Below are 24,250 nucleotides of genomic sequence, written 5' to 3' on the forward strand. Positions count from 1 at the left end.
CCACAGATGATGTCACTGATACTCAGCTGCTCAGGAAACAGGAAGCAGAGCAAACACCCAGCCTTGTAACTGAATGTGAGGACTGTTAAAACTCTGCTTTGCTACTTTGCCATTGTACAATTCATCCTAAATATAAATTGGTTCTCACTTAACCTTAGGTACATAAAGGTGGAGAAGTGCAAAATCAAACTTTATCAGGAAATTGATTGTTAACCTAAGTTACTTAGGAAGGCCATTTAATTTTTTAAGAATCTCAATAATTTTTTTTTCCTACCCATTACTACATTAAACTTAAATTGTTGACCACTTATAACTTGTGTCATTTTGTAAATAAGTGTTTGCCCAGAGTGATTTTCGTGTTTATTCCCTAACAAAAAAATAAAGCAAGAGAGTAAAATTCGACAATCACAATTTATATTTAAAATTTTAAAGTAAGAGTTCTATGTGATTCAGCAATCATACCATGTATTTAAAAAGGTGACAATGGAATTTTATTCTGGATATTAATAAGTTATAGGATTCATATATATGTGAGGTCTAGTTAATATATTCAGTTATTGAAGCTAATGAATGGAACTAATGAAAAGAAATTTAGCAGCAGTCTCTAGAAATCCCCAACCACGACTTCTAACTGGTTTGATGGATAACTGTGAAAGTGGTGCATTACAAAAGATATAAAGATAATGCAGTCTTAATTTAGACATTAAATGTTAAGCACCAAAATAAAGGGAAGCCAATAAAAAAATCATATTTTAAAATGTTATGCACGTAATCACGAGTCCCCGCTCCTTGTATACATGCACGTCTCATTAACCTTCCTAGATATAGACAGAGAAGAAAGGCCATGGATTTTGGAATCACACTGTCTAAGGTTCAAATCCTGGCCATTTAATTGTTATATCATACTGGTAAAGTTTCTTGACTTTTCTGAGTCTCTGTTTTTTTAAAAGCACTAATCTGGGATAATAGTACCTACCTCAAATTCAGTATGCAAATGTAAAGTACAAAACATCTCTTGGATTAACACACATCTTCTATTAAGTTCCCCACCCTTTCTAGTGTCTGCCACCAATATGCAGTTATGAGAAATGGTTCAAATATAGACTTCATTTCCCATTAAAAAGCAAGATAAATTTGTCTACTTCAGTTTTATATGTAAGTTTCATCTTTTAATTACTTTAATTGCTAAAACCATTCTTTAAGTGTCTTACTGATTTTCTTTCACTAAAAAATATAAGTGCTTACCTAGTCAAATTTTTATGGAAATAAATAAATCAAGATAGGAATAAGTGATTCCAATCTAAATAAAACTGCAGAGAAGTGTTGGGTACCATGGGAATGAACTGGTGATGCTGCAGACTTAGATTTATGCATTATCAAAATTAGTCTAACTAATGTTACCTTCTTGCTAGATAATTTCTCCTAATCTCAACCAAGGTTGAGAAGTTAGGCTAATTGAAATTAAACTTACATTACTTTCTTGGGTGATCTAGAAGATAAACCTAAAGAGGGAGAAGAAAGAAAATTAAAGTTGTCAATCAAAAAAGAGAGAGAAAGTCCAAGGGGAAAAAGTCTGGCAAGAGCTTGCTCTCTATTGCATAGATGGCCCCTTGTTGTTCTCCAGTGACAGAGAAGGCCCCGGAGCTCAAGCAGCCTCTTCTATAAGGGCATGAATGAGGGTGGAGTCCTCATGACTTAAGCACCTCCCAAAGGCCCCAGTTCTTAACACAATCACACTGGGTATTAGGTAACAGTTTACAAATTTGAGGGATCCACCAACATTTAGACCATAGCACTTTCCTTTCAAAGTTACCATGCTACTGACTTCTAGCCACATAGATCAGCTTTGTCCATTTTTATACTTCATGTGTGTCCACTTTATTTAAATCCATTTGTAAGCTTATTTTTGTGTGTTTGTTCTAATGTTTATAAGGTTCATCCATTCTGTATTTAGCTGTTTTGCTTCTTTGACTTTTTCATTTCAATATATTATTACACTGTATGAAAAAGGCAATTTTTTTTTTCATTCTAATCAGGATAGATATTTAACTTTTACTTCTGTTTGAAGACTATCACAATAAATCCTATTGTGAAATTCTTATAAACTTCTTTGGGTAAAAATTCATACATATGTTTTTTAAGTAATTACCTAGAAGTTAATATTCCTGGGTCATAATGTATGTTTATATTCATTTGTAATCAATAATGCAAAATTGTGAAAATATTTATATCAACTTGGCATGTAGTCTCTTACCAGTATAATAAATAAGAGTTTCTGTTCCTCTACATCCTCACCAATAGTTGCTATTGTCAATCATTATAGCTTTAGCCATTCTGATTAGATCATAGTTATAAAGCACTGTGTAGTTTTAATTTGCACTACCCTGATTATTAATAAGACCAAATATCTATTTAAAATTTTTCCAGAGTTTCAGGATATCTTCTTTTATGGAATTTTTGTTCAAATGTATTTCCCACATTTTATTTGGTTATCAATTATTTTATTTGAATGGTATAAAAATTGGTTTTGAAGGAAAGAGAAAATACTAGGTTCCCTGTAGCATCAAAGAGAAAAAATAAATTAATAAAAGAAACAGTTGACATTATAACTTTGGAGTCACATAATTCATTTAAGATACTAAGAATTTCCTAACTGAAGAAAAGACCTGAGATGGAGACAAGCAGGGGAAAACTGAGAAAAATGAAACATATTATCAGGTCAGAGACCTGAATCCTGAGGGAAGGCCTTAAAAAAAGACACTTTGAAAACTGATTTTCATTTTTTGTCTTTAAAGACTCACTTTATTTTATATTTTTGGTCAATCCATCTTTTTGGAGTTTTGCCTTACTTTCGTGTTTCTATATTTTCCGTATTCTGTTTCTTTATCCTACTAAGAATTTCTTTTCTATACCAACTGAATGTTGATACACCTCATTGATTTTTGCCTTACTACCTCTTTTGATTTAATCACTGCTCATTGACTCAACTCCTACTGCTACACAAAAGTTCTAGGCTACTCTTACAGCAGAAAATTGTTACTCATGCTCATGTGCCTACTACACCTAGATGTCCTTTTCTGTATGTACCTTGAGATTGGCTTGGTTCAAATAGATTTGTCTCCTACAAAATGTTTCTACTATTTCATGGTACCATTCTGCTCCATCTTCAGATTAATCTCATCTCTCCTGTCAATCACTTTTTAATTCCACTCTGTGTCTCTCTTTCCCTTCATATTCCTGAAGCAGATAGGAAGCATTTCAGCCACAGTAAACAGCATCCCAACAAAATCAGCCAAAAAACAGGGATTTTGTTGTAACCACAGAAGACTTGAGGCCATAGTCTGGCATCTCCAGAGTTCTCTTCAGTTTCTCGCACTTTTCACATTACAGTCCTAAGGTGGTTGTCCCACATCCAGATATCTCATTGCTATTTAAGGAAGAGAGAAGGGAGAAGGGAGAAGTAGCAGTGAGCAGCTTCATCTGTCCCTTTCATCTGAAGTGCTAAAGCTTTCCCAGAAAAACCTAGCAGTTTCCTGCTTGTGACTCACTGCCTTCTGAAGTGGCAGCTAAAAAAGAACATGGGTGAGGAAAGAGTTCACATTTATAGCCCCATCGTAGAGAAGGACTAGAAAGAAGGGCTGGGGAAAGGTCTGGGTTTTATAAGGCACAGGGTTTCCCATTTGTGCAGCCACAGGATATCATGGTTTCTAACTGGGTCATGTGGCACTTTCTATTTGAGTGCAAACATCTGTTAGACTCAACTACAAACTGCTTCTTTTATTTATGTATTTATTTTTGGCACTGGGGATTGAATCCACAGGTGCTTTGCCACTGAGCTATATCCCCAGTTTTTTTTTTTTTTTTTTTTTTTTTTTTTTGAGAAAAGGTCTTCCTAAATTGCTGAAGCTGACCGCAATTTGCAATCTGCTACTGGGATTACAGGCATGTGCCACCACACCTGGTTCAAGTTGTTTAGATTACCCACAAATAAAAATCTCAGTTATAGCCCAATCAGTCTGAAAAAAATGAAGTACTGGGCACAGTGACATGTACCTCTTGTTCTAGACACTTGGATGGCTGAGGAAGGATGATCATTTAATCCCAAGAATTTGAGGTCAGCCTAGGCAACAAAGTGAGACTTCCATCTCCCTACAAATAAAAAAAAAGAAAAAAAAGGAAGAAGACAAATGAAAATATCATTAGCATCATTAATAAAGTATTTAAATAAAATTAAAGATATCCAGGCAACATTCACATAATCTTCACATACAGATGTTAACCTCAATGAACCATCTACTTATCTCAAAAGGAAAATATAATTTTTTCTTGAGAACGGTTTTGAAATTCTCCTAGGACATAATTAAATGACTGATCATGAGGAGTCAACTCTCATGAACAACTATTATTGTAAAGAGTATCAATAATATTTGCATTGGATATCAATGATATCCACTTGAGAAAAGAAATGGCTAGGAAAAGTTATTACCAAACACAATTATATACAACTATAATAAAAATTGACATGGTTTATGGTTTCTATACATAATAAATTAGCCTCGTTGGGCATGGTGGCACATGCCTATAATTCCAGAAACTCCAGAGGCTGAGGTAGGAAAATCACAGTATTGAGTCCAACCCTGGCAATTTAGCAATAAACTGCACAGTGGCAGACACCTGTAATCCTAACTTCAACTCCTCAGGAGGCTGTGGCAGGAGATTTTAAGTTGGAGAGCAGCCTGGGTAATTTAGTGAGTGTCTCTCTCTCTCTCTCTCTCTCTCTTTCTCTCTCTCTCTCTCTCTCTCTCTCTCTCTCTCTCTCTCTCTCTCTCTCTCTCTCTCTCTCCTTTTTTTAAATAAAGGTAACCTCAACATTTTATTATCATCATAACAAAACAATTAAGCTTAGAACTGGATCACTTGGCCCTTTCTCTTCTCTTCTCCCACTTCAAAATGCTTTCATCTCTTAATAGCCAGCATTCTCTTAGATCTGCAGTTAGGTTCAACACATTCAAGCCTCAGCACAATCTTCTTTGTTTTAACCTTTTTCCTGAAAATTGACTTAGTCTGACCACCATAGCCACTCTGTTTCCTGTCATAACACTGCCTTCCCTGTGCATACAGATGATCCTTGCCTTTCTTGTACTTTGTCACTTTATAGGGTTGGTGTTTGCCACACTTCTTACAGAAAGTCCAGCAGGTCTTAGGAAAGCCTACCATGTTTGTTGGGGCATTATTAGCAAGGAAAAAAAAACAAGACCCAATCTCAAAATAACAAATAAAAAGAGTCAAAGATGTAACTTAGTGGCAAAATGTTCCTCTCTTCAATCCCTATTATCCCAAGAAAAGAAAAGAGAAAATAAACAATAAGTTACCCAAGGCCTTGAATTCATCCACTCGGGAGCCAAACATCAATGAGCTGAAATATGTTGGTGAGGATCAATTCCCAAGAGCCTAAGTTTTTTGAGCTGTTGCTAAGAAGTTTTCAGCAGGTGTTTAGATTTGATTAAATGGATCATATGAGAAAGAATGATTAATTCTCAATGGAAGAGGAACCTGGAACCCAGATGTTGTTTTAGGGCTACAGATAGGGGAAAATCAAGCCTCCTAGTTGTCAATCAGAATTTGTGATTTTGCAACCACTCTCTTCAGCACAATAAAGGATAACCATTTTTCTTGATCAAGTCTCAAAACATCTAATTCCAGGACCTCCCAAAGGAGATATTACATATAGAGCTTTTGCAGATGATGGGCACTTTATAAAACAATTAGCTGCCTAAAATCCAGGATATTTTTCCTAATATTCCAGTTTTCATACCTTTTGACAAATTAAGGAAAGTTAAGTTTTTGTTAAGCTGAAAAATTGGAAGTGTTCCAATGTGAAATGTATACATCAGTTCCAATTTTTTTTTTTTTTTTTACTCACTTTCATAAGAACAGAAAAGGAGGCTCTATGACATAGCAATCACAAAGAAATTCCAAATGACCCTTGAACAGGGAAAAAATATTCACAATAAAATATGAACGATTCCTCCAATAGAATTTTTCACTCTCTAGTTCTTTCATTTGTTAAATCATTTAGGCAAACAAGATTAGGAATATCAATATCAAAAGTTAGTTGAGTTGAATAGAGCTTATCCTCCCAGCAAATAATCTATCCTGAAGAGGGTAGCATGCACAAAGAAAAAAACAAAACAAAACAAAACAAAAAACTCTCTTATTATAATTAAAAACTGATTTCAACAGAGATGTCTTCAAGAATTATCCTATAGACTTTCATGAGATATTGTCAACATAAAAATATGAATATAAAAAACAGATTTGTTTGGGGAATTGATTTGTGAGATTGATAAAGTAATAAGTAGAGAAATATTTTATAGGGAGAATATACGTTGATCTCATACCTAAATGGTGCTATCTCCATACATAACTATCAATACCATGTATATAATTATCAGGGGTAGATTAAACAGGCACTTTAAAACCACTTTATAACTAACCTGGCACACACATCAATAATTAAATGTTAAAACTCACCATGCAACTGAAAAGTAAGCTGCGCTTTGTTAAGGTAAATACATCTCCTGGTTGAATTTCCTGCAACCCATCTGTCCCAGGTGATAACTCTTCCACTTGCCACTCTTGTAGCATAAAATCAAAATCTTTGTGACTGCCCATATCTAAATTATCAATAACACATTTTCTGCTGCTTTTCTTCACATAATTTATGTATCACCCAAAGCAAACCCTGGGAATGTCACCCATACATAGAGAATGTCCAGGTATCAGACTTTCTGTCTCCATGCCTGTGTGTGTGTGTGTGCCTTTGTTTATGAGCAACACAAAAGCATGAAAAAAAAATATATGACACAAAGAAGCATGAAATATTTGTTTTTCATGCTAATGTTATGGCATTCTTACAACAAATATTACAGGCCCAACGCATATTTTAGTAGATGACTCATGTAAAAATCTGAATGTGAAATCCTGGACCTTCATTATTACCATTTTCTTACTCTTCTATATCAGGATGAATTTATCTTCCCATTGTACTTTCATAGCATGATGGAAAATGTCTCACTGGCTACCTTTTGCACTGTCTTATAATTATTGTGATACCTATGTTAACTCTCCAATTTAGAAAGCTTATGTCTGTAGATGGTTCAGTGACTGATTGAGGATGAACCCTGAGCACCTCACAGACTCCTGACAGTGCTTTGTCCACAGTGATTTATCTTTAAATACGTACCTGTACCTGTTAGGCCAGCAAATGGGTAAGTGTGTCTATATCAGCAAAAGTGTTGATTAGGCTAATTTGATGGATCACAGTGTTCCAAAAACAAAACAAAACAAATAGCAGAACTGTGTCCCATTTAAACATAATTTGAAATTTCTGCAGAATTGTTTATAGTAGCTAATTACTGTAAAAATCAAGACACTTTTTGTAAATTTCAAGTTCTTTTTCAAATTTCATTTCTATTCTTTGACTCAGGACATACAGGCTTGCTCCATTATGTCATTAAAAATTAAGTGAATTAAATTAAACTTGAAAAATTACCTTAAGCTATTTTCCCATTTGGGGCCGGTGAAATAAATCAAACAAACTCTGTTTTGTGTGAGGTCCTTCACAGACCAGAGAAAGACCATAGAAGAGAATAGTTGAATAGTCCTACTAAAATTTTTTTCTTTTCCTGATTTTTCTACTAACTTTTGAGGATAACTTTAGGGTGTCAAGATTGGATTGCTTCTCACTCTTATCTTTCTTTCTTTCTTTTTTTTTTTTTTTTTTTTTTTTTTTTTTTTTTTTTTTTTGGTGTGATACTGTAGATCGAACCTACCCCTTTTAATTTTTATATCTTTAGTGTTTTCAGACAGAATCTCACTAACTTGCCTAGGCTAGCCCCAAACTTGAAGTCCTCCTGCTCACTTCCAGAGTTGCTGGGATTATAAGTGTGAACCACTTCAAACAACTAACTTTGCTTTTCAGGTCTCCCAAAACCTTTATTCATACTCTCTATGCAGCTATTATCTCTGTCTCAATTCTTCTAAATTTGCACATTAAATTTCATTTAGAAAATATTTAGAAAATATTTCCCTTCTCCCCTCCTCTCACTTCTCATTTCTGGATTTGCCAATCTCATCAATATCTCCCTTCCCTTTCTTTTCCTTTCCTCCCTTCCTCTGTCCCTCCCTCCCTCCCTCCCTCTGTCTGTCCCTCCCTTCTTTCCTTCCTTCCTTCCTTCCATCCTGTCCGCCTGCCTCTTGCTAGGCATGGAACCCAGGGCCTTATGCAAGCTAGGCAAGTACTCTACCACTGAGCTACATCCCCAGTCTCAATATCTACTTTTTAAAAATAGAACTAAAATGAAGATTCATTTCTTAAATCATGCATTGGACAAATGGGAATAAAACTAGCTACTGCTAAAAACCTACAGAGCTGCGGACAGTTGACATGTACCATAGTACATCAAATTTTCCCAGCAACCCTAACAGTTAACAGCCTTCACTATGTCTCAGCAGAGACAACTGAGCCTGAGAGAGGAGAAGCACTTTGCCCCGGCAACTTAACCAGCCAGTAAAGCCTGGAACTGGCATCTACTGATGATGATGGCAAAAGCTCTCTTTCCATTGACTGATAGAGAGCTTTCTTTCCTCTGCATTGTCTCCTATTTTATAATGTAAACTAACCACATAATGGCAAGGAGTGTTTATAAAAGTCAAAGAAAAAATACATAATCCCTCCCTTTTTTTTTTTTACCTTTTTAAGAAAATTGGAGACCTCTGTCTCTATTGTTGATGTAATTGTTTCTTTTAAGAAGATGAAAAATACATAATTTGTATTTCACTCCTGAATTTCAAAGGTAGTTATCTTTCCACATGAGATTCTGATCAGGGCCAACATTCAGCTGTGCTCCATTTTAGAGCCTCAAACCTACCCCGCCCAACTAGTCCCAATTTAAGTGGCCCCAAGTCACTAGCCTCTCCATCTTTCTTTCTTTGTGGGTCTCTCAGGCAAGTTGCTCCATTGATAATAGTTTCCAGCACTGACAGCCATAATGTCATTCCCATGAGCACCCCTTCAGAGCCTTTAGGATATTGCCTGTAGCTCTCTATTTAATTAAAACAGCTTGCAAAGTTCAGTATGATTGGAAAACCAATCTACATGACATTGGACAGAATTCCAGTAGAAATTCCCAAGCTCTCCAATGGTAGTTGAGGAGCACTGTACACTAAAGAAACTTCATTCTTTGGTACAAATAGTCTCTCACTTTGTGTTAGGCTGTGGGTTTAAGGGAAAGAGAGAAAGAGAAAGAAACAGGGATTAAGAAGAAAAAAAAAACATCATTTCTGTCTTTTAAAAGCACAGATTCTGACTGCTGACACACATAGGAAATTTTTTTAAACAATGTTTTAAAGGAAAGATTCACTAGTATGTCTTAGAAAAAACAACCCAGTTTAACACAACAGAAATTACACTTATGCATGTTCAGATTCATTTATCCTTACAGCTGAGCCAAAACCACATCCTCTGAATTGGCTTAAGGAGATACATCCCCACTGAGGTTCAAAAGCTGTTATTTCCCTTTGGTGGCATCTTTTCTCATAATTAGAGAACATAACATAACGTTGGTGCCAGATTGTTTCATACCAATTTTCCCACAGTGTAACTGACTAGTTATGTAAATCACATTGCTGGAAGACTCCTGGAAATTAAATAATCTCTTAGATTACATATATTAATTTCATAAAAATGTAAAAGTACCATTTTGGCAAATAAATTGAGCCCAGTAAGTTCTCCAGAAATTTTGATAGCTTGTCCACCTTCAACAGCTGAGTCAAGTTCTACCATCCCCATTGAGGAATCCAGAACTTTCATCTAAAGATAAGGTCCCTGACCTGGTTTTGTGCACTCTTTGCTTTCCAACATCTTATGCCTTGTTGCTTTACTTTTCAAGAGGAAACTTCTTTCACATTTCCCTTTATGGGTAACTACAGCTATTAGTTATAGCTACTGTACTTTTTAAAAATATCAGGGTATGGCTTGATATAGGTGGATGTAGCTTGATAAGGACAAATTCTTAATATTATGTTACTCTAATTTGCACAGATTAACAAGTAAGTGACTATTTCAGGATGAATATTTTAGCTTATCCTTGAATACAAACCAGAGTTTTTAAATCACCAGGTTGAAATGTTTATTCTCTCTTTGTTCTGATTCCAAGTTAAAGGTAATAATTTATAATACAATGAGTCCCTTGATTTCTATACAGATTTCTGCGTACACTTTTTCCATGACAAATTTTTTAATTCAAATTTCTCTCATTAGATTTCTTATATTTAAAATCAAACTCTCTGGAAACTCCCAAGTATATTCTCAGCCTCTGACTCCTTAACGTGAACTCACATGTGCGTAAATGAACATTGTTCACTTTATAAAATCCTGTTGTCTCCTCTGTTAGCACATATTGTCCTAAGGTGTATCAATCAATAACTCAAGGACAAAGGGTTTTCTAGTCAACTTATTGTGTATAATGTTTGTATTTTTTCTCTATACACTAATGTTAAAAATAACATTTCACAAGATATACATTTAAAGTTATTAGACCTTAATCTGTTTTTTAATAACAGGGGCTAGAACCAAGGGTATCACTGAGCTGCATCCTCAGCCTTTTTATTTTTGATTTTTGAGACAAGGTTTCACTGAATTGCCCAGGTTGACCTGGAACTTGTAGTCCTCCTGCCTCAGCCTCCTCCATAGCTAGGATTACAAGGATGCTCAACTTTACTTGGCTATCAGAACTTAATCTTAGAGTATTTCATCCAAAGGTGGAAGATGAAATTTTGTTTGCTATCCTAGTTTCCCTTGTTGTTGTTCCTGTTTGCTACTGAACTTCAATAAAAACATTTAAAATTATCAGATAGTGAGCTTCCTGGGTAAAATGTTGTGTGCATTTCTTTTCTCTGCAAAATATGTTATGACATTTTTTTTTTTTTGGTCTCATGTATTATCTTTAAGAACCTTAGAACTAATATAACCAAGTAGAATTACAGATCTGCCTTGCCGAAAATTACCCTTTGATTCTTTCTGCCATGCTGTTTAGTTTCTAAAATCTTCCTGGAGCTCCATGTGAAAGACTGTATCTTGTCTCTTTCCACTGGTATGTTTATTTCATTTGGTATTGTTTTCTGTTTTAATAGGGAAGAGCTACTATTCTCACTGAGCTATTGGTATAAATAAGTGAAGGTTGAACATACAGCACTAAAAAATAGCAGAAAACGGTATCTACTCTTTCCAAAGTAATTCTTGGAAAGAAATTGTGACCCATATAACACACTGACTTTTAGTACAGAGTGAACATAATACAAAAATAATACTTTGTTGCTGCTTATAAACAGAGTCAGAAGAAAAGGAAAAAGAGCAAGGATTTTTAAAAGCACAGATATATGAAGTCTGCATGAAAGGAAGGACTTTTAAGATATTCACTCTGAAATGAGATATTTAAAGAGCTGGTAGAAGTTCTCTTACCCAACTTGACTGTTGTTTTTTTTTTTGTTTTTGTTTTTGTTTTTTTTAACATAGCATCTATGTATAGTTTTTAACCATAACACCTGAGTATATTTTGGAAAGTTCAATACTCTAAGACTATGTCATGAGACCTTATGTCCTCCTCTTCGTTCCCACCTCTCTAAGATCATCCAGCAAATACCTTATGATGAAATTCTTAGGGACGTCCTAATATCAGAGTTGACTAGCCAACTCTGTTATTGTTAATACACCATTTTTCTACTCCATTTACTTAGAGTCAACAATCATGTTAAGCACACACACACATCCCTATAACTTTTTCTCCCAGTGCTGGGGATTTAACCAAGGGCTTGGCACATGCTAGGCAAGCAGTGTACCACAGAGTTATATCCCCAGACCTCTTTTGTGTATTTTTAATTTTGAGACAGAGCCTCACTAAGTTGCTCAGGCTGAACTCAAACCTGAAATTCTTTTGTCTCAGCCTCCCGAGTAGCTGGGTTACAGTTGTGCATCATATACCTGGTCAAATTTAAAAAACATTCCCTTAAATTTTTCATCACACCTTTTCTTCTTAAAATAATACTTTTTGAATTTATAGCAGTGTAGTCTTAAGGTTATTTCCTGCTGCTTTTTGTATAAGCAAAAGAATACCTGAAGACCTTGTTGGTATGATATAGAAGATGCAATCTCATAGTCGTGAGAAGGTCACATAGAAGTACCATCTAGTGCAAATTAATAGTATCCAAGGGACTGTGTGGAACCTGGAATTCACCCACCATCAAATGTTAGTGACACTGACAAGGGGACTATCATCTACTGAAGTCTGGGCAGTGAACATTCAGAAACTGGTATTTATGATTAACCATAGGCATCCTTTGCAGACACCTTCCAGGGACCACAGGGCTACAATAATGGGTGGTTAATCAAGTGGTTTGGACAAAGGCTATTTACTTATTTTAACATTTTGCTATTTCAATAATTCATTATTTCAACAATGCATATTTACCTAGTATAATTAAATCTGCCACTTATTAGTGATCTTTAGAGTTCAGAGAACATTTTACAGTGAAGAAAGAAGTCACTGAATAATAACAGTAAATAGTCAATTTGTTACAGAATTAGTAAAATTATCAAAACTTTAATACCTTAAAAAACCTTGGTTGCACCATTCCATATTTTATTTTAATAAATAGAAAAACAATGAGTCAAAGTCGAGAGGGAGTATGTAAGTTCTTCCCCTGGAAATTTTAGCACAACCCCTATGTATCATAGTACTTAAATGATTAGAAGAAAACTTGGTGCTGCATTAAGGAAGATGGCAAGAGCAAAGCACACGATACTCCTTATTTGAGGGGAATTTTGAACATATTTTTAATTACTCTCTTACCCAAGATACTTCATTTTAAAAGAAGCCACATCTGAGCAAATAGCATATACAATAAAACAGCATCAGAAAGACAGGATCTCAAATAACCTTCTTTTAAAGTTTAACATCAGTGGAAAGAATATCTGTTGACAATTGCATGACTTTATTTGTTCATTCATTGACCTATTTTTTCAATACTTTGGGTACATATTGTGCAAGAGTAAGAGTCAATAAGGTTATAAAATAATACAAGAGAGATAAACAGGACTCTAGAATGGCAGAGAGAGATAGAAAAAGAACCATCCCACAGAGATTATCCTGTGAACAAACTCTGAGTTAGGCAGGTGACTTCATTCACTGTTTGTGAAAACTATAGACTGGGTAGTTTATAAGGCATAGAGGTTTATTTAACTCATGGTTCTTGCAGTCTGGGAAGTCAAGAGCAAATCACTGGTACCTGGTCAGGACCTTCTTTCTGCACCATAGCATAGCAAAGAGTATCACATGACAAAGCAGAGCAAGTGTGCAGTTTTGGTGTCTCTTCTTCGAGTGCCTGAAAAGCACTCGTGAGGACCCCATCCTCATGACCTCCTTTAATTGCAGTCACCCCAAAAGCTCCGTCTCTAAATATCATAAATTCCAACTTGGGGATTGAGTTCCCAACACATATGCTTTTGGTAGACACCCAAACCATAGCACCAGGCAAATGAGAAAAGGGGATCCATTTAAGCAAATTAAGGGAGTGAGGTGTGAGAACTCTGAGGCAGGAGATCTAGAAGAGACCAGGATTTAAGACTTTAAAGAGCCATTCCACAAATTATGAGTTACATTTATGACTTAATAAGGGTAATTTCCAGGGAATCAGGGAATCCTTTGTATTCAAACCTGTGATTTAGAGAGTCGCTCAGAGTAAGAAAGGTCGGAAGTTTACAGATTAGTTGGAAAATTACTGCAATAGTTTTGGGATTGACTGTAGAGTGAGAGGATGTGTTGGCTGAACACTGTTATGTTGCTATGGGTTGTGTCCATGTGAGTATAAACACCTATGAGTAATTATCCATAAAAATGTGCTGAAAAACATTTGATTTTTATTTTTGAAATTGCATGAAGGAGGAAATCAAGGGCAGAATTTCTGTTTGTACCTATGCACACAATGCAACTACTCTTATAGGTAAAATAAAGAAAATATCTAACAGAATGGCTGTAGTTTTGGAGTAATTCAGTTTTATTCTTTATTTTTTAAGATGCTGCCATCTAGTGAAACTTTTGTAAAATCGCTATGTGGTATTCTCACTCAAGTTTGCATCTTCCAGTCCTTTCCTGCAAACAATCCTGTTTTAATAATTCATGCTTTCTGCCATCCATACGGAAAGGACTATAAATGTATTAAAACCTATTGTAGAAGCTGCAAGTGTTTTTTGATGTTGTAGCCACAGGGCTTTAAATAACGGGATATAGTAGGTGAAGTTCGTGGTTTCTTGGTATCATTCCTTATAAATAATGGATAATGAAATAGAAGTACTGTCTTTCCTATCCTTGAGTTTTCTAAGAAAAGTTTAACTTGTAAAAAAATATACTTATGAAAAGTTGGGTTGAAAATTGCTCTTATTAGAAGTATTATTGTGTGGAAAAAGGATTTCAAATTCAGAATAACTTTAACTTTTCCCAAATGGAATTCCAGTATTACGTGTGTATCTCAAAACACAAACTAACTAAATGTATAATGACTATCAAGTCTAAACATTGATTTGCAATTTTGATTACCTCTAAGTCTGGATGGAAATTAATTGTATTTCTTCTCTATCATTCTCAAAAGTTACATAAGCACAGATAACCTGTCTTATTAACATGACAAGTATAGCTCAGCTTTTTGGTAAGAAAAATACAAATCTATCCCACAATCCCAGGAAAAAAAAAGCAATAATAACAAAACCAGTTAAGTAAGAACTTTGTTTTCTGTGAAATACTAGATCTCATCATATTATAATGAGTACAGTTTTTAATTAGCTAACTTTTCAATATGTTAAGTTTTTTTTTGGGGGGGGGGGAACTAATGCTATAGGGTAGGGGTAAGCACCTCTTTTCTGTTATAGACGACATAGTAAAATCTTTTAGGCCTTGTGGGCCATATGGTGTCTGATGTAGTTATTCAGTTCTACTGCCATAGTGCTAAAGGACCCATGGACAATATTAAACAGACCCAACTGAAGTTGGTGGTACTCCAATACGCTTTTTTTATACACATAGTTTATTGTTTTCATATCTCTGCTGTAGGGAAACACCAATAATAATTAAAAAAAAAACTTTGGGATATTCATTCTTAAAAGGTGTTAGAAACATTCTAAAAATGATCCTGAAAAATTATTTACATAAAGAAGATTATCTCAATCAGGAATTGTAGTCCATACCTATAATCCCAGCGACTCGGGAAGCTAAGGCAGGAGTATAGCAAGTTTGAGGCCAGCCTCAACAACTTAGCAAGACCCAACACAATTTAGTGAGACCCCGTCTCAAAAATTAAAATAAAAATAAAATAAAAAAGGCTGGGGACGTTGTTCAGTGGTAAAGTGCTCCTGGGTTAAGTCCCTGGTTTGGAGGAAGAGGGAGAGGAGAGGGAGAAGAAGATCTCAGTTAATAGTTTTCCTTAGTTGTTGTAGGAAATCTAAAGTTTGAGAGTATGTTTGTGCTAGTGGTAAACTAACAGTGGATGAACCCAGAGACAAAACATTTTGCAAAGTTCTATCAACCCCTGAAACTGATAAAGAAACTATCAGTTTCTTTTTCTTTTTAAACTCAAGTTCACGTACATCATGATCTTCATATGGAACGAATCACTGTCTTCTAGGTAAAAATCATAATGTTTCAATATGGAGAAAGTCAAATGATTTTGATCATAAGCAATTAAATTAGAAAGTTACTACTTGAGTACAATTTGGATAGTAGTTATTCATTTTTCTAGTTGTCTGAGAATTTAGTAGAACAAGATTTGGTCTCTTTTCTAAAACAGGGTGATATTCCACTAATATATACAAAATGCTTAAAACCATATGACAAGTAAATAACCAAGAATAGTTGGAGCCTTAGAAGTTGTTAGGTATAGGGTCTATACCACTTCTCAGTATTTACCCTGAAGAATTAAAGTCATCTTACTACAGTGATACATGTATGCCTATAATTATAGTAGCACAAAAATTCACAATAGCCATACTAAGGAACCTGCCTAGGTACCCATCAATGGATGAATGGATAAAGAAATGTGATCTCAGTACACAATGGAGTTTTATTTGGCCCTAAAGAAAAATAAAATTATAGCATTTGCAGGAAAATAGATGAAACTAGACACCATTAAGTTAAGTGAAATAAGTCAAACTCAGAAGGTTAAGTGTTGTATGTTTTCTTTCACATGAGGAAGCTAGAGAGGAAAAAGGAAAAATAAAGGTGTGGATGGATCTCCCAAAAATCAAAGGGAAATCAGTAGAGGAAAGGGACCAAGAGGTAGGAGGTAAAGAAGGAGGGGGGAAATGCTGGAAAGTGACATTGGTCAAATTATATTGTTATATTTTGTACATGTATGAATACATAACAATAAATTCAATCAATTCGTACAACTAAAACCCACAGACACAACTTAAGAGAAGCAAAGGTTTATTTTTCCTCATGGTTTCACAGGTTCAGTCCATGGTCAGCTGACTCCATAACTCTCTAGCCAAGAAGAGGCAGAACATCATGGCAGAGGGCATAGTGGAGGAAAGTAACTCAGGACATGGAGTCAAGAAGGAGAGAGAGAAAGCAGGGGTGGGGGTAGCACTCTGCTCACCAGGGACAAAATATAAACCTAAAAGGCATGCTCTTATTTACCAACTTCCTCCAGCCACACCCTACCTATATTATCAACCAGTTAATCTATATCAGTGGGTTAATGCACCAAGTAGGTTACAAATCTCATAATCTAATAATTTCACTTCTAAACATTCTTGCATTCTCTCACACATGAGCTTTTGGAGGACACCTATTATCCAATTCATTATACACTTTTAACAATCATCAAAGATCTCAAAAGGACTTGATATGTTTAGATTTATCTATATTCACAGTATTTGCAATTAAAACAGAATTTTTAAAAGTATTTTAGAATGACAGCAAACTTATTACTTACTAACATAAAGAATATATTGTTATAAAACTATGTTTTCTAAAACAGCTAAAAAGGAGTTCTCATTGAATTCATTAATATCTGACATTTTATACTTATTTCTTCTACATTGAATCTTTGTTTTCCTCTTCTGGTGAATCATATAAAATAACTATTACTTGTGCAGATATATTGTCAGAAAAGGCAAAAGTAGCTTAATAGTCTTTGTAGTTAAATTGTGGATTTTCTTTGATATTGTATTAGATCTTGACAAGTGAGAAATTCTTAGGAGTTGTTTCATGGAATGTGAAGACAAAGCACTAAAATCACTAAACTTTCAGTACTTTGTTACATTAACATCCACTGATACTATATTATATATTATATATTGAATAGATCTATCTATACATGATTTGTAACATCAAACATTGATCATTTGGAAAATAGTGGTTAATTGAATTACATATGTTTGCCAAATATTGACATATCTAATTATAAAATATTTTTAAAATTATGTATTATGACTAAATTCATCAGAAATATCTCAATACCGGAAAATAGTCATGCTCATAGAAGTGGATACCAGTTTTCCAAAGTTGTAGTTTGTCTAGAAAACTAATTTTATCACTTGAGTAGAAATAATATGAACTATTTTTCTTGAATTGAAACTCTATACATTTTGAAAAGAATGTCTATCAGCTATCCAGTATGAATCACAAGTGTTTTTCTATAACTTACTTTTTCATGCAAAAAAGGTTCTCCATGAAATTAAAGTGACTAGTTCAGCTAACAACTCAATTGCACAAGTGCATTACTTTATGCTACCATCCTATTTCAGAATGTGATTATACATTAAACACATTAAGAACATGAGAAACAAGTCACTTCTGTTTAATAAAAATTAATCCTTTCTATAGTTTTAGTAAGGATATTTTTAGGTAAACCCTCTCCCCCACTAGTGAACAGTGAGACAAATGCAGTGACTTCTGGTATAGTCTGGTGCCAATGCTTTGGGTTCTGCAAAGGTGCCAGCTTTTGGATTGTCAGTGCAAATGTCATCTAGTCAAGAAAGGAAAAAATGTCTTTGTGAATCAAAGGGTGAACCATGATTTATGGCATAACAGTTTACCAAAGATTTTGTTATAGATATTTGTATTACTATTTTTTAATCATTTACGTAAATTCAACTCTTTCCGTGTTCTTCCCAAGGGTTGTTTTGTTGGCTTTGATCTGGCACATGCAGTTGGAAATGTTGAACTCCACTTACATGACTGGGGAGTCGATTTTGCCTGCTGGTGTTCCTACAAGGTATAAAGAAGTTAATATATTTACAAACTTTTATTTCACATTGACATTAATCTAGAGGAAAAACTGAGTCCATGAGTCATTAGTGTATGATCTGATTTTAATTAAAAGAATTGTGTGAAGAATGACATGATATTTAAGTTTTTTTAATTTCTATCATTATAGAGACCTTATTTCTTTAATTCCTAGACTGCTATGAAAAAATCAAGAGGTTCTAGATAAAAAGACCCACAATTAGAACTTAATTCAAATTGATTAGGAGTCTTAGTATTTGTGTTGATACGTTGTAAAATTTCTACATATGTAAATATAATTCTTAGGCAATCAGCTTGGTATTCAAAGATAATTTAATTGATAAAAAAGTAAAAATAAACCAATTTTAATTTACGTTTTTTTTAAATATGGTGCTTTTATTATTATTTTAATATCTTGTGGCAAAATAATTTATAAATATATATATATATATATATATATGAGTTTGAAATCACACCTCAATAGAATTGCTCTCTACTAACTGGGGAAAAATTTGATCAGACTTTTAAAAAAGACCAATTTTGTTATCAACCTAACAATACTAATTTTCACTTGATTTTCTTTTAGCAAGGCGCCCCAAGATTCTGTTTTGTTTCAAAAGTTCAAGCAGTCAAAAATTTTAATATAAAACATTTCATTTTCATTAAAAAAAAATTGTTCATTTTTTTCAGATATTCAGGTAAATCCATATAATTTAACTCTTTTTCCATCCAGTATTTAAATTCAGGAGCAGGAGGTCTTGCTGGTGCCTTTGTCCATGAAAAGCATGCCCACACAATAAAACCTACGTAAGTACCATCTTCAAATCCTTTGGTGATGAACAAATTAATGCTTGTTCATAGTATGTTAAATTTACAGAAATTCCTAACATACTATCCAATAGGAATCAGGATTGGATTGCAATTATTTTACTACTCTATTAACATTGAAATGCTTTATCAAAAATAAATGCTTTTGAAAGAATTCAAATGGTTAAAAAAGAAATTCAGTCATAAAAGGAAGCTTCAATGCTAACATAAGCCACTGCAATCAAGTAGAGCAAATGATTATATGAAAAAAGACCCCTTGAATTTATTTTTTCAAAAATTAGACTTTAGAAAATTTTGGATTCCTCACACTGATGAATAAGTCAAAGAAAACCTGAGCTGTGCCTAATAGCGGCTTGAATTTGGCATGCATTATTAAAATTAAATCTACCTCCAAGGCTATAAATGTTACAGAATGGCTTGTAGGGAATATCTTTTGTCCTAAAAGACTATCATCCATGAAACCTGAAGAAGCTGAACACTGAACAACAGTGATGACATAAAAAGTAGTACTTTTCTATTTTATATAACTCCTTTTGTATTTTAGAGCAAGTATAAATGCAAATGTAATACACCAACACATTTACACATTTTTATTTGACTGAGAAACTTATAAGTGTTCCTTTTATTTTTATCTGGCATGGAGATAAAGGAATACTATTCTGAGAAGGAAAAAAACCTTTTTATTATTGTTGTATTGGAATGTGTGTGATGGGGAGACTGTCTAGACTCCCAATAGATGATATAATAATGTTTGATTAGTTTTCTGAATCCTTTCAGCCACTGGCTGAGTGGTATAATCTTTACAGGAATTGAAGTGGAATTAGTAATAGATCTTGGAGCGCCTTACATTTCTGAAGTTATGTGCATATATAAATTCTAGGAATTTAAAATGGTTTTCTATAGTTTATTTAATAGTTCCTAAAATTTCTTCACGATTTTAAAATTTTTAGATTAAAGAGAACATTTCCTTTAGACAGATATTTAATAAGTCACACATCTTGGTGGTTGCTATTACATTAGATTTTTCTCTATGTCCCAAATATTCTAAGAACAATATACAGCATAATATAAGGCCATGATACATGTTTTAAAAGTCTTCCTCTGTATTTTTAACAAATTCCACTGATAACATCTCACATAGCACAATTATTTTCCACATAGATGATACCCAAGATGTTTCCTGCTTTTGTGTGATGACACAACACCTCAGCCATTTCTCATTTTCCATTCTCTATTCACTTAAATTGTAACAAAGGATCTGATGTGTTACATCAAATCAAAGGGCAATCTGGTAATGGTTGAGGGTGATTCTAGGCTGACCTTAGAGCACAGATGTGGTGCACTTGGGATTTCTCTAACTGTGGTTGAGAACAGGAGAGGATGAATTGTTAGAAGTAAGCTCTCCTGTGCTTCATTTTGTGAAATCTCAAATTCTTCTTGAGAATGTTTAAATACAGTCAAATTTGTGATTCTAGGCAAAAGACCATCTAGGCAGACCAGGTTTATATTCCAGCTTGGTTTCTTGCTGATCTGTTAAGGTCTCTTAATGGAAATAATATCAGCATTTACCTCATAGTCAAATTCTGAAAGTATAAATGAGATGATGAACATAAGGCACTAACTGTAAACACTTAAACATTTTATTATATGTGACTGATACATGTGAAGCTATATTTTGAAAATCCAAAATAAGAGGACTAAATAAAAACTATGGGTGACACTTTGAAAAATGTCATTGGGGCATTCTTTAATAAATATTGTTTGATAACTATTTAATAGTTACACCTAGATATTGTGTTTACTCATGAATTTGTACACTAACATATAGACTTCTGCCCAGTAGAGATCATTCTCCTCAAGGCAGTAAAGATAACCTCCAGAGTTATAGTTTGTGATCTTACAGGATTTTAAATAATTTTTGACTATCACCAAATTTATTTCAGCAGGTTTTTCCCCATCTCTGTAAATTTCCATTCCTGAATTCTCTTTTCTACCATCCTTATCATTTTACTGGTTCTCCCATTAATTATTGAGTTAAATAAGATATTTCTTGTGTGTTCATTTTGCATTTGTGTGAAAGCCATGCTTTTAGCTTTTCTGAAAATACATGTTATTATGTGTTACATATTATCTAGTTTACTTTGGAGACTGATGGGACTCAAATCAGACTTGACAGGTAAAATCTGCATTAAAGAAAACCATGTTCTATGTTTTTCCATTTGTTGTTTATTTTCTCGCATTCTTAAATTTTCTTATATTACCGATTTTTAGCCTTAATTCCCTCTCTCTACCAGTTATCATGCAATGTATTTTATTTGTGTTAGAGAATTAGACATTTTTAATTAGTGATAGGAAGTAGCAGATTTATTTATACAAGGATCTGCTATTTTCATATAATCTGTTCAGTATCCCTGAGAGAAAAAGAAATGCTTTGCCAAACTACTTTGTGTTCCATAGTGTATTTTAGTTCTTTATGAATCTACAAATAAATGCCACCTTTGGCAAGAGTGTTAGAGTAAGTAATGAGAAGACTTGAAAGGCAAAAATATCATACTAAGCAAGACTAATTGTTTAGATGTTAGGATGATATTCAACAAGTAAAATTATTTTAAAAATGAGAGGAAGAAATATTTCTTGGGGACAATATGTATATGCAGAGATTAAATACAACTTAAATTTCAAAAATCCTGTATGAGGACTAACTCTTGCCAATTATATTTTAGCTATTAGGCCTTTAGGATCAGCTAGTTAGCAAATCTTCCATTACTTGTATTTTTTAAATTTTTCTTAGAACATTAGAGCGACTATGGAGAGTTTTTGTTGTTAAAGTATTCAGTATTATAGCTGAGAACCATATAGAGAACATCAAGTATACCAGAATGAATGTAACTGCTCATATATAGTGCATTTTGTGAAGTCATCCTTTGTTGCTTAAAGAAGGGTGACATCTAGTGGCTAAAATAAATAGCATCCAAGTAACATTTCTTGTTCTAGTTATTCACCCTTTAACAAGTACTTTGAAGTGTGTGTGTGTGTGTGTGTGTGTGTGTGTGTGTATTTAAATGATTGACTATGTGCTTAATAATGCAATAATTTTATAGTTAAAGCCTTGGACAAAGAGGAAGAACAGAATGAAGGTGAAAATCAAGGGGAGGGAGAATTCCTGCTGTGTGCTTAGACAGCAGTCTTAGACCTTCATCAAGGTTGAGATAAGAAAGGTATTATGGGTATGGGTGCTCCCCTGGCTGGAGAGTGGATTCCAGCAATTTAATCGTAAATTGGAGAGTTTAATGTTGGTATATGATTCTGAAATTGTCACTGATATGATGTTTCCATTAGCAACTGAGGAATTACATCTGCACCAAGAAATTTCACTTCCCTTTTTTGTTTAAATAGGCATATTGGCCATTGTTCAAAACTGAGCCATTTGCACATAAAGAGAATGAATAAATTAGAAGATAGAGTCAATCCACTGCATTAAGTATCATAACTCAACCTGTTATTCTCTACTAGAATTTAACCTTTTCCTAATTCTTCATCACCTTTTAATGTTGAAATGGCATATCCTTAACCTAGTCTGTAGTTAAGAATTATAGTAAATGAGGGCTGTAAATAAATGAGTTCTTGGGAGTGTCCCCGCTTTAGGACAATATTCAATTTACTTGACAAAGTTATTTCCTCAAGATATAACTTTTAATTATATGAAATACTTTTAATTACATGAAATTAACATTCATAAATATATAACTAAAAAGCAAATAATTTGTTTTAACTTTATCATATTGACCTTTTCTATTCTATATTTTTTTAAAGTTTTTACAGACTTCATTTTGATATATTGTACACAAATGTGGTACATCACTTAGTTTCTATAGTTGTGCATGATGTAGATTCATATCATTCATGTAATCACACATGTACATAGGGTAATGATGTCTGTCTCATTCCACCATTTTTCATACTGCCCCTCCCTCTCATTTCCTTCTACATAATATAAAGTTCCTCCATTCTTCTCTTGCTCTCCATCCCCACACCCCAATTATATATCATCATCCACTTATCAGGGAAAATTTTTGAGATTAACATCTGTACTTTTGATCTAGGTTACTCAAAAATATCTGAGTCTCATAAGATTTTTCTTCTATAAGATCCCATAGTCTGCATTTCAATATACTATACCTTGCCTGCTTTTTTGAAATACAGTCTCTACTATGAAAATAGGAGTGGATCATATAAACTGCTAAGATTCAATCACTTTTTATTTATTCAGTGAAATCATGTGTATTGGCAAAGTGCCGTTCCTTACTTTCACTCTGGTATAATAAACCTCCAAACGCCCCCATTATATGAGATCTTTTGAAATGTTCGTTTACCCTGGGACAGGTTTTGAATTTTTTTTGAGTGGCCAAGAATAAGGCCTACTGATAATTTCCATGGAAATGCTCTAATTTTAAGTCATGTCAACACTTTTCCATAATGAGTGAGAGGTATATGATCAAAAACTTTAAATGGAGATGACATTTTTAAGGTTCTATAAAGGGCTTAGTCATCTTTAGTGTTACAGGTAATTTGCAGGTTTAAAAGAACCATCTAAAGAGGCTGGCTGACTTTGGTGTATGGTTAAGGCAAATTTTGGAATTTAGAAATGCATGTTATTGTTATCATTTGGCAACTACGAAATGTGTCCATCAAGGAAATCTTAGAAAGTTCAAGAAAGAATAAAAGTACACATCAAGAATCTTCAGCCAAAGACTTAAAAAATATGAATTTATATCACTCTTGACCCAAATGTACCATTAATGTTCTTTGGGGAGATATTTTACACTCATTTGTTTTTGGGAATGCTGATCTGATATATTTCAACTCCACATACTTGTTAGAGGCAACTGTTGCCCAAAACTTACTTGATCTACACCTTGGTTTAGTTTCTTGGTGGTTCTTCCTGACTTGCTACTACTTATCCAATTCCAATCTAGGACCTGCACAAGATCTCCCTTGTATAAAGAGAGAGAGAACCAATGCAGACAGGTGGCAATGGCAAGGAGTGGGAACTCACAAGGCTTCCGATGCTGTCAAGTGGG

General features: G+C 34.0%; 2 protein-coding genes across 3 annotated transcripts in view; one reads left to right on the plus strand and one right to left on the minus strand.

Annotated features, from left to right (window-relative positions):
* Positions 1–24,250, plus strand: part of KYNU (kynureninase) — a 105,929-nt gene that overhangs the window by 49,969 nt on the left and 31,710 nt on the right. For both annotated transcript variants that reach the window (XM_079135671.1, XM_079135670.1), the window contains 2 exons: positions 18,232–18,330; positions 19,075–19,148. In XM_079135671.1, the coding sequence (XP_078991797.1) occupies positions 18,232–18,330; positions 19,075–19,148 (173 nt within the window). The remainder of the gene's footprint in view (positions 1–18,231; positions 18,331–19,074; positions 19,149–24,250) is intronic.
* LOC306658565 (ribosomal protein eL42-like) lies at positions 4,331–7,785 on the minus strand. The gene has a single exon (XM_079135714.1). The coding sequence runs from the start codon at positions 5,215–5,217 to the stop codon at positions 4,957–4,959; it is 261 nt and encodes an 86-aa protein (XP_078991840.1). The 5' UTR covers positions 5,218–7,785; the 3' UTR covers positions 4,331–4,956.

This window comes from Sciurus vulgaris, assembly GCF_902686455.1.
Source record: "Sciurus vulgaris genome assembly, chromosome: 3".
Classification (NCBI taxonomy): domain Eukaryota; kingdom Metazoa; phylum Chordata; class Mammalia; order Rodentia; family Sciuridae; genus Sciurus; species Sciurus vulgaris.